Source organism: Microtus ochrogaster, chromosome 15 (genome assembly GCF_000317375.1).
Source record: "Microtus ochrogaster isolate Prairie Vole_2 chromosome 15, MicOch1.0, whole genome shotgun sequence".
NCBI classification, from domain to species: Eukaryota; Metazoa; Chordata; class Mammalia; order Rodentia; family Cricetidae; genus Microtus; species Microtus ochrogaster.
Window position 1 is genome coordinate 26,764,188 of NC_022017.1, and position 11,310 is coordinate 26,775,497.

Consider the following 11,310-nt stretch of genomic DNA (forward strand, 5'->3'; position numbering starts at 1 on the left):
CTCCAGGCTTGCAGTGTTTAGAACTGTGAGAGCCCAGCAGCCATAGGAAAGCAGTAAGGATTTACCTTAGAGATGCCAAAGAAAAAGGAAGCCAAGAGACTGGGGAATCCAGTGATTGAACCAAGGATAGGAATAAAGCAGACTGTGAAGCTGTCCCCAGTCCAAAAGAAGAGCAGATATGGACATAACACAGCAGGAACCAGTAAGGCACATGGCAGAGTGCCAGGCACTGTTAGTGCTGCAGAGATGGAACACAGAAAGGTAGCCACCCCAAGACTGGTACGGGGACTCGGGGTGAAGACATGGTGATACAGCATCTCAGCCTGCAGACTCAGGTGCGGGTGAGCACAGAAATGGTCGGACAGCAGTGTGAACACACTTGGTGCCACAGAAGTCAGGCATGAAAATGATGACATGGTGAAGGGCATGTCACACTCAATTTGCTGAAATAAAGAACTGTGAGCGAGGTTCCCAGAGATGGTTCAGTGGTTAAGAGCATGCACTGCTCTTGCAAAGGACCTGAATTTGATTCCCAACACCCACATCAGGTAGCTCACAACTGCCTCTAGCTCCACCTCCAGGGGATCTAACCTCCTTTTTGGGACCTTGTGGACACCTACATTCATGCACATACACAGACTTCAAAATATAAATAAATCTTTTTGTTGTGGGATAATCTTTTTGTACACTGTGAAGTGTCTCTGCCAAGGCACCTTGTGATTGGTTGGATAAATAGCTAAATGACCAATAGCTAGGCTAGAAAGGATAGGTAAGACTTCCAGGCAGAGATAGAAACCCTGGGAAAAAATAAAACACAATCTTTAAAGAAAGAGTAAAATAATATAAAAAGAATAAGCCACATAAGAATGGGAAATACACAGGGCATCTGGATCCTATATAGTGCTTTATTAACTTCAAATTTTTAAATGCTAATAAGCAAAAAACAAATGCTGATGAGAGATATTGAACAGTAGAAAAAAACTACTAAACTAAACCAGCCTATATTGTTTAAGGATATCTTAACTTCAGAATGAAAGTCAGTAAATATGTTGCAATGGAGAAGAGGTTATGTCTTTGTTTCCACAGAAAACGGAAGCTATAGATTTCTTCAAAATTACTAAAGACCAGATTTAGTCAGGGAGATCTTCTGAAAATCTTGGCTGAAGACATGAAGGAAGAAACCAAGGAAAACTGCAAGACAGGTGGACAGGTGACATATGTTGATCCCTCAACATGGAACAGCTCTGGGACTGAATGAGACATGATAAAGCTTGCTGGCTACAGAGTCCTCATGACTTATTATTATATGTTATCCTTTAATGACATGAATGGATATTTATATTACATTTTAGTTATACAATCCAAAAGGAATTATAAAGTTAACAGATGCCCTTTACCTGCTCAAATGTAGAACAAAAAAATCATCTTTAGCTGACTTGTGCACACTGCACATTCCATACCTGTGTTAATGCAGATAAGTCTGCTACCTTTAAAAGTTTTTGGGAAAAAAGGCCAGGCACCAATGAAGACAAGTAACTAGGTGGTCCAGCTTCACAGAATGCCTCTGTTGTCATTTCCTCAGAACTCTGCATCCAGGACAACTTCAAACAGCCAGTTGAGATGGTCCAGCCTCACAGACTTTCATAGTCAGGACTGTAGATAAGTTCTACACTTTCCCACCATACAGAGACTCAACAACAAATGATACAGCTAGCTCTCCCAGGACCTGACCATTATCCCAATTTTCTCAGGGTCTTATAAAGATTCCATAACCCCTAGACAACAGGAGGTAATTTTAAGAACACAATGCCCACATTCCCAAGAGGTGGTGTGGGTGGTTTTTGGCAGCTCAGTGCATTATGGGTGTTTGTCACTGTTTAGGAGGAGTTAGTTGCAAGTTGTTATTGGTCAGGGTCAGGGAGGAAGCTAAACAAAGAAAGTTAGATTAAGGGATTCCTTTCTTTTTTCTTTTCTCAATCTTCTTTCTCTTCTAAATAGTGTTGAAAATGGGAAAGAAGATGAAAAGAAAAAAACAGGGGGCATAGGAATGATAGGATAAGAGGGTAGATTATTGAATCTACTTTTAGACTAAAAACAACTACTAGTTTCAAATATTTTACATTGTTATGGATTTTTATATATTTATACAAATTTAAAGCTATTTTTGTTGCAACATACTGTAAGGTATTGTAGTTATGAAACTCATTTAAATTTGTAATATAAAGTTCTAGTCCTTGAAAACTACTATTACAAACTGTTGAAGGTAATTAAGACAACAATCAAACTTGTAGTCATGCTAGGTATGTTTTCAAGGTTAAACTGATATATTCAAGATAGGTGGTCTTCAAGCACTTCAGAGATCTACAGACAATGGCATTTAAATGGTATTAATAACATAAGCCTTTTCATGACAGTGAGACATGTCTGCTCCTGGCAGCACCAATCTACTTTAGAGAAGATGATGGGTATTGAAGAACCTCCATATGGAGTTTGCTTTCAGTGTGGCAAGGCTAGCCATCTGGGAAGAAACTGCCCTTGCTTTGACTACTGACAGTATGCTGTCCAAATTGGACAAGCAGGACAAAAAAAAAATGATGACTGATAAACTTGCCAAGATAAGGTAGAACAAGCCTTCAAAATACCTGCTTCCCAGAAAAGTCTGTCAAATATTTTAGGCCTGTAGGCTGAAAATGGGTGCACCACCATTGTAAAGGAAACTTGGGTGACTGGCCAGGCAGCCAGCTGTCTCTTTCATTGCTATAATTTTGGAAGTTGTTTGCTCTGAACTTCTTGTTTACTTAGGTAACCTTCTTGGTTCTCTGGTGGAAGCTGAAGACTAGATAGGTTTACCATTTTCATTGTTACCAAATTAAAAAAAAACTCACAAAAGAGATTGTAAAGTTTTTAAAGGTTGAGAGACATAAAAGCTTAAGTTGCTTATCTAAGAAAATGTTTTAAGGTCTATAAGGTTATTTTTTGGTTGGTAATACAAGTTATGATAAAAATCAATTTAGTATAAAACTATGAATTCACCACAATAGGATAGTAGAGTATTTTCTCTGAATTTTCCAAATACAAAGGGACTAGACATCGTGAATGTAATTCTTACCTGATAATTATTCTTATTGTATATAGTTTTACGGTGTTAGAGTTAAAAAAAAATTCCTTTTTATTTAGATAAGAAGGGGGATATGTTGTGGGATAATCTTTTTGTACACTGTGAAGCTTGTCTATGTCAACATACCTTCTGATTGGTTTAATAAGGAGCTGAATGGCCAGTAGTTTGGCAGGAGAGGATAGGCGGGGCTTCACAGAAGAAAGAGAACTCCGGGAAGAAGAGAGGTGGAATTCACCAGCCAGACATGGAGGAAGTAGGATACACGTACTGAGAAGAGGTAATGAGACACACGGCAGGACATAGATGAATATAAATGGGTCAATTTAAGTTTTAAGAGCTAGTTTGGCTTGACCTAAGGCCAAGCTTTCATACTTAATAAGAAGTCTCCATGTCATTATTTCAGAGCTGGAGATACAAAGAAAGACCTGCTACATCTTTTACAAATGAAAATGAAATAGATACTGTAATCAAAAGGCAGGGATTTTAGATCCAGGCATGATGGCTCACACCTGTACTTCCAGCACTTAGAGGTGGAGTCGGGGGGATCAGCAAGGCAAGATCATCCTGGGCTCCATAGCAAGACCAGAGGCCAGTCCGGGCTACATGGGATCTATGATGGCTATTCTTGGTTTTGACAACTTGACTATATCTCAAATTAAATAAAACCTAAATGACTGGGCACACCTATAAGGAAGTTTTTCTTTTCTTTTCTGGGGGGTGGGGTGAGGTGGTGTATTTTGAGACAGGATTTCTCTGTATAGCCTTAGCTATCCTAGAATTTGCTCTGTAGATCAGGCTGTCCTCAAACTCAGATATCCACCAGTCTCTGGCTCCAAAGTGCTGGAATTAAAGGCATATGCCACCACCACCTGACTTTTTTTGTCTTCATTTTTAAAGATCATTCTCTATTTTTATATCATTTTAATACTAATAATTTATTTATTTTTATGTTATGTGCATTTGCATGTTGCCTGCATGTAGGTCTGTGTGAGGATATCTGATCCTCTGGAACTGAAGTTATGGGCAGTTATGAGCTGCCAAGTGGGTATTGGGAATTGAACCTAGGTCCTCTGGAAAAGCAGCCAGTATTTCTAAACAACAGAGCCACATCTCCAGCCTGAAGGAGGTTTTCTTAATTAGTTCATTTGAAGTGGTAAAACTCACTTCTAATCCGAATCTTTGAGGTGAAAAGATACATCTTTAATCCAGATTTTTTGAGGTTGAAAATCTACCTTTAATCTGGGCCACACCTCTAGGAGCAGCCTATAAACAGAATATGGAGGAAAGAAGCGTTTGCTCTTTGCCTGCTTGCTCTCACTCTCACTGGTAGGTCCATTCCTTCACTGGCAATAGAGCCTACTTCTTCGGGATTCCAGCACATACTGAAGACCAGCTGAGACATCCCGCCTTATAGATTGAACAGCATTGGATTCCTGGACTTTCCCTTGGTAGGCAGCCACTATTGGACTGGTTGGACCACAGCCTGTAAGCCACTCTAATAATCTCCCTTTCTGTATATAGAGAGATTCAGTTTATAAGTTCTGTTTCTCTAGAGAACACTGACTAACACAAGATCTGGCTTGTTCAAATATTCTTCACCGATCAGCTCTTCACTTGGGAAAGTTGGAGCTAATATGATTTGAGTGTTTTTTTACTTGGGTGTGTTATAGTGGGCTAGTAGTATACAAATAAACTATATTCTTGCTTGAAAAAAAAAACAGATAAACAAACAACAAACCCCGCCCCCACCCCTTACTAAGGAGCTATGGACAGTTGATGTTTTCTGGGAAGGGAGAGGCAGTTTTCTTTAAGGGTGTGGCTCTGGTTGCTGGACCTGCTTCAGTGGATGGCCACACAGCAGGAGACTGTGGGCAGCACAGGGGGGTTAAAAAAAAGACATGAAGTTGGGGACTGTAGAGGTAGGAATGGGCCTGGGAGGAGAGAGAGAAGAGCTGGGGTGAATGAGATCAAAATACATTGTATGAAAGCCTCAAAGAATTAATAAAATTATTTTAAAATTACAATAGAAAAGGGGAGGAGGGCAGAGGAAGAAGAGGAGGGGAAAGAGATGAAGTAGGAGCAGAGGGTGAAAGGAGGGAAGAGAAAGGAGGTGCCCAAGTCAGTGACCCAACTTCCCAGAGTTCTAGGCTGTCAGCTGACCCCCACCCCCTCTGACTGAAGGGTCAGCACAGTTCCAATCAAAACCTCAGAGGCTTTTTTAAAATTAGAAAATGACAAACTGTTCCTAATTTTACATTGAGATTCAATGAATTAAAGGGGCTCGGAGGAGCCAATGTTGCTTTGCAAAGAGAGAATAAAGCTGGGGACCCACTGCTTGGTTTCAAGATTCCACGGACTCCCCAGCAGAGAAGACCCTGGCGCTGCCACCGGGGTGCACACTGCACACAAATGAACGCCACCCGGAAGTCATGTGGCAAACTGATTTTCCACCAAGGTGCTGCAGAGATTTGGTGGGCGAAGGAAAGTCTTTACAACAGATTGCTCTGGAGTAATGAGGCGCCCAGCGGGAAAAATTACAATTCAACCCTTGCCCTCTATGTAAAAATTAACTCAAAATTCATCCAATGCTACATATGAAGCTTAAACTACAATAATTTTTCTACACTTTAACAAAAAGAAAGGCAAATGGGGCCAGAAAGAAAGCTCTGCAGCAAGAGCCCTTACTGCTTGCTCTTCCAGAGGACCCAGACTCCCTTCCTGGCACTCACATAAGGCCTGTAGCTCCAGCTCCAGGGGAGCCAACCTGCGATTATTTTTAAGGGTAATGATTGAAACCAACTCTTTACCAAGGGGTGGAAAACACAGGAGAAGACGTCGCCCCGCCTCAGTTCTGTGCTGACCCCCTCGTGCCCTCAGGACACCATGTGGAGGGACACTATGTGGGGGTAAGCTTTCCGGTGATGAGATTCAGATGAAGGTGGGGTTCCCAGAAGAAGGTGAAGCCTGTCTTTCTCTCTCTCCTCTCTGGCAGCACCCCTCCCCCCCCCCACACCACCACCACTTGCCCTCATGAAGAAGACAGAAAGAATAACATTTCTGGCCAGGAGGAGGGTTCTCATCCATCACCAGACAGATCTGCTAGCTCTTCCGTCTTACAAGTCCCAGGACCGTAATTGTTCGACAATCAGTTATTAAACTGCCTGGTCTGTGGTGTTTTGTTACAGCGGCCAGAGCTGACTAATACAGACTCTCAAAACCGGCAGTCATTAGAGGAAGGATGTGTAAAATCACACGGTGAGATGCTACCACACACCCTTCAGAATGGCTAACACTGAAAAGACAGTGTTAAGTGCTGGCAAGATGCAGAGTAACCAGAACTCTTGGGCATTGCAGAGGGAATGAAAACAGTGTATTTACTTCTTAAAAGCCATTTCTCAGTATCTTACAGAATAAAACAGACAATTACTGTATGAATCAATCATGTCAGTCCTGGGGAAGTGAAAGGGATTGTTATCATTATGATTTTTTTATTTTTTAAAAATATTTATTTATTTATTATGTATACAGTGTTCTGTCTGCATGTATGCCTGCAGGTCAGAAGAAGGCGCCAGATCTCATTACAGATGGTTGTGAGCCACCATATGGTTGCTGGGAATTGAACTCAGGACCTCTGGAAGAATAGCCAGTGCTCTTAACCTCTGAGCCATCTCTCCAGCCCTATCATTATGATTTAAATTTGCTATTAGACAGGACGTGGGGATGTGGAAGTGAGGACCTGGAGGGGCCAGATGGGCAAGCAGACAATGAAGAAGGAGAAAGGGAATCAAGAGCCCAGGAGATGAGGGTGGACTCTGGCCACCATGGCTCAGGATGCTCCAGAGAGACCAAATGGGGCATAGAGGAAGGCCTTCGTGGAGGGGTTACCTGAGGTAGAGGCAGCTAGGCACCAGCTACTGTGATAATGCCCCTGCCATGGGAGAGGGCCATGTCACAGGGATAGTAAGACAGAGGAGACATCTGATGGAACCACCACTGTTAGGGCAGGCAAGGGGACAGGGGCTGGGTGGAGGGAAGACCTCTAGACCGCTCGCACCAGAAATCAGTGCCGCAGGTCCCTCTTAGCTCCACCCACTGTCCTGGGAGGGTATCCTGTCCTGTGTGGACTCTGCTCCAAAGTCCCCGAAAAGTAAAACAGTTCCACTATACCACCCCAAACCTAGAAGACCTGGAGCTGGGCAGGCAGGGGAAGTCCAGAGAGTGACAGCTGGGCTGGCCTCCCCACATCCCTGCACCCCTATGTGTTTGCAATCCTGCACCCCATGCACTGCATCTCCCCCCAATAGCTTCTCCTCCAGCCCAAATGGACCCAGCTCAGTTCCTGAAGCTGTTTCTCTCTGCAGGAGACATGAAGTCTCATAGGACAGAATGCCCATGGCTCCCCAAAGATGACCAGGGACAGCCTGAACCCACGAACCAACTACAGGTTCTCTTTCCTGGGGCTCGGGGCAGTGCTCAGGATTGCAACTGCTGGGATAGTCTGGTCAAGGTCTTTTGACAAGAAACTGAATTCACTTCCCCCTCAAAGGGCTCTGGTCTTTGGGTGACGACCCTGGGCCAGGTGGGAGGTAGACAGCCAGGGACAGAGTGCACTGAGCCTCTGGCTGGGGAAAGTCAGCTTTGTGGGAGACTGGGCAGCCACTAACTGTCCAGGTATAGCCTTAGACGACACACTGGGAGCTGTCGAGGGCTGGTCTAGCCTGGGAACCAAAGTCTTTCCACCACAGTTAAAGGCTCACCCAGAACTCCACAGGCACCCAGAGTGCCCTCCTCAACAGAAATTCAATTCATACAGCTGTCAAAAACAGATCGAGCAAAGCAGAGGTGGGGCTCAGAACAGATCCCCATCCGGTGGGGTCAAAGGTATCAGCCCAGGTGTACATGTAAGCAGGACAGGTGTGGGAGGGAAGCGCGTCACCAAACCACAGTACCAAGGCTGGGATGGGAGGAGCTGGGACTTCTGGCTCCTCCAGGAGTGGTAGGTCCTGAGACATGGCTTGGGGAGGCAGAGGTGACTAGTTTGGGGTACCATAGGGTGCCCTGTTGCCCTCTGCCCTCAGCCCATGTTTCTGGAATAGGCTGTAGAGTATCCTCAGTGTGCTCTTGGCATCCTTGTTCACAATATCTGTGGGCAGAGGAAGCAAGGCAGCCTGTCAGGCCAGGCCAGGACCATTTGTCCCTGAGGATGGAAGAGGGTCCCTTTTTTTGTCTGAGCTTTCCCTGCATCCGTGTTCCCTCCCCAGCGATGACTGATGTCTGCCTGCTCTGCCCACTCATTCCCAGGGACTTCAGTCCCTGCCACAGCACCCCTCCTAGGAAACCCCACAGTCAGTATCTCTTTATGGACCAGCAAGCAAGGGTACCCCACGATCAATGCTTGTCCCTCCGCTGTCACAGCTGCTCTCAGTCACATTCAAGGCTGGTCATCCAGGCAACGGGCAGCCAGGCTCACCTTCAGGGTTGACAGGGTGGCTAAGCAGACCTTCATCCTTCAGCAGCTCCAGGGCTAGAGTGACATTGTGAAGCTGCGATGATAAAGGCCACCGATGTCAGCCAATGAGACCCTAGGTCCGGGTACCAAGCCCATGCTGTCACCAATGGCATCTATCATTGCCCATCCAAGGTTTGAATCCCTGGACCACAACAGCAGTCAGGGGACACCCAGCATCTCCTTCCATGCCCTGTAAGTGGGGAGCCCGCCCCCTCACAGAGAGGCCCTCATCAGCACACAGCCCTCAGCAGATGCCACATGCTGGACTTGCGTGATCAAGCAGACATTGCTAGCGGGAAAGACCTTCACTGAGGAGAATCCATGGGGCAGGGGGTGGGTGTGTGTTCTGGTGGAGGTGACACTCTGCATGGGAGTCTGTCAAGCGAGGGGACTTTGTCTCAGATGAAAGCCAGAGCTTGTAGGTGCTAGAGCCCCCTTAGAAGGTGTTAAGCAATCTTTTTTTGCTTGGCAGGCCATCTGAGGAGTAGGGCCATGCAAAACCAGAACACTGGGAGGATGGGTCATTGACCCACAGCTCCACAGGGCTAGCGATCCTCAGCGTGGTCCAGACTAAGATTAAGAAGTCTAAGCAAACACAGACCAAAGCACACGGCTCAGGCCTGCCTCTGTGTTCCCAAGTCTCTCCCCAAGAACATCCTGGGAAGGGGGACTCCCCATTGCTGACACATTCTTATCGAAAGTGCTGCTTGCCGGCTACCCAGGAAGGAAATATTAGAAAGAGGAACTCCAACTCCTTGCTCTGCATCTCCAAGTCCCAGCTTGAATGCCCTTGACAAGACGGCCTCTCCCCAGAAAGGCTCGGGATGTCAAGGAAGAAGCGACTGTGGCCAGATGGTTTTGGAAACTACTGGGTCCTTCACTGTAGGACCTCTAGGAGCCTTGAACACACCAGTGTAGGTCAAGCTTCCAGGGTATTTATATTTTTCCCTGAGTTAACTGACCACAAACTCCATTTGCCACAACACCTCATGTGGACAGTTTTGGGAACTGCTTTGTTCATACACTCTTGGGTATTGGCTTCAGGGCCTCCCACGCATGCTCTACCACTGAGCCATATCTCCAGGCCCAGATCTACTTCTTATTTTGAGGTAGGGTCTCACTAAACTGTCCAGACTGGCTTTGACCTCACTCTGTAGCCCAGGCTGGACTCAAACTCATGATCCTTTTGCCCCAGCCCCTCCAACAGTTGGGGTTGCAAGCATTCACCAACCATGAGGACGCCTCCACTCCAGTTTCTTCCACTGGCCCCTCCTCTCTTGGGCCCTGAGCTAAGCAGCTGCCCCGTTTCCCTCACTTATTTCAACTCGAGTTCCAAAGCAGGCTCTGACGTCCTGGGGTTGAGAGCTGACTGTGCCGGGAATATCGGATGCCTGTGCGGCTGCCCTGGCCTGTAACCACCCTTATCTTATTTTTACATTTATCAGCTGATGGAGTAGGGTGTGTGCCACAGCATGCACGTGGGGATCAGAGGACAGCTTGCAGGAGTCAAGTTCTCTCCTTCCACCACGTGGGTTCTGGGGATCAAACTTGGGTCATCAGGCTTGGCAGCAAGCTCACTTAGCCACTGAGTCATCTGGCCAGCCCATCACTCTCATATTTTTAAAAAGATTTGTTGCCCATCAACTGTGAGCCTGCCATACGCAAGGCCCAGAATGGGGACGGCACCTGCTCTGAAGGAGTCCATGCTGGAGGGCGTGTACGCGTGACTCAGAACACCAGCCTGCCCTTAGCATCCTTCCTCCACGAAGCACGTGAACCAACGAGCTGGCCAGGCTCCCGAAAGGCACGCTTAACTCTCCCTAGCCTGTCCTTTGCTTCTGAGCCCTTTGAGATGATGAAGAGAAAGCTCCGTGCTCTACAGAGCCAAGAAAGGCCGGGACCCATCTTCCTGAGAGATAATTGAACATGGGAGGAAGTCAGAGCTTCCTTGTTCTTTCTGGTGCTTTGATTTCTGCAAAGCAAATGATCACCTCTTCTCTCTCTCTCTCTCTCTCTCTCTCTCTCTCTCTCTCTCTCTCTCTCTCTCGAAATGAGCGGTGGTGCCCATGCATCCATGCTGCAATCACGACCACCTGAGAATGAAAATGCAGGGCTGGGAGGTCGCTCCATAAGAGAATCACCTGGGGCTCCGGCTTCCAGCTAAGAACCTGTGAGCGTCATCAGCCATGTTCCCGCACTGAGTCTCCTCTACAAACCCTGAACTCCCCTCTTGGGCTCTGAGCTAATGCCCTGCTTTTGCATCTATTCCTTTAAATAGGATCTAATGGTGGGACCATGAATGCTAGACCTCTGCCCACTATCCTGGCCTGGTTTGGAGCATGTATAGTAGCAAGCACAGGCCTTGGGTCCCAAAATGCCTGGTTGCTGAATGACGTGGACATTGGTCCACATTGCTGAGCCTGGGTTCTACCTCCCTCCAAAGACTTCTCACAATTCATTCCTGAAGTCTCACTTGATGGATGTGGGTTTGTCCCACACTGTGAGCCTCCCATTGGCTACCCTGCTCCTAAGAAGGGTACCAGGGTGAATGGATAAATAGGTACGCAGGCATTGGATGAGGAGATGGGTGGATAGGTAGGTGGATGGTGTCAATTGATGAGTGGGTGGAAGAGTGGATGGATGGATGGATGGATGGATGGATGGATGGATGGATGGATGGATG

At 46.4% G+C, this 11,310-nt stretch overlaps 1 protein-coding gene across 1 annotated transcript in view; it reads right to left on the minus strand.

Moving 5' to 3' along the window:
• Positions 1–7,361: 7,361 nt before the first annotated feature.
• The window catches only part of Parvg (parvin gamma), a 16,764-nt gene continuing 12,815 nt past the window's right edge, over positions 7,362–11,310 (minus strand). The window contains exons 13-14 of the mRNA XM_026782732.1: positions 8,589–8,661; positions 7,362–8,261 (exon numbers count right to left, since the gene is read on the minus strand). Coding sequence (XP_026638533.1) covers positions 8,152–8,261; positions 8,589–8,661 — 183 coding nt within the window. The 3' untranslated portion in view covers positions 7,362–8,151. The remainder of the gene's footprint in view (positions 8,262–8,588; positions 8,662–11,310) is intronic.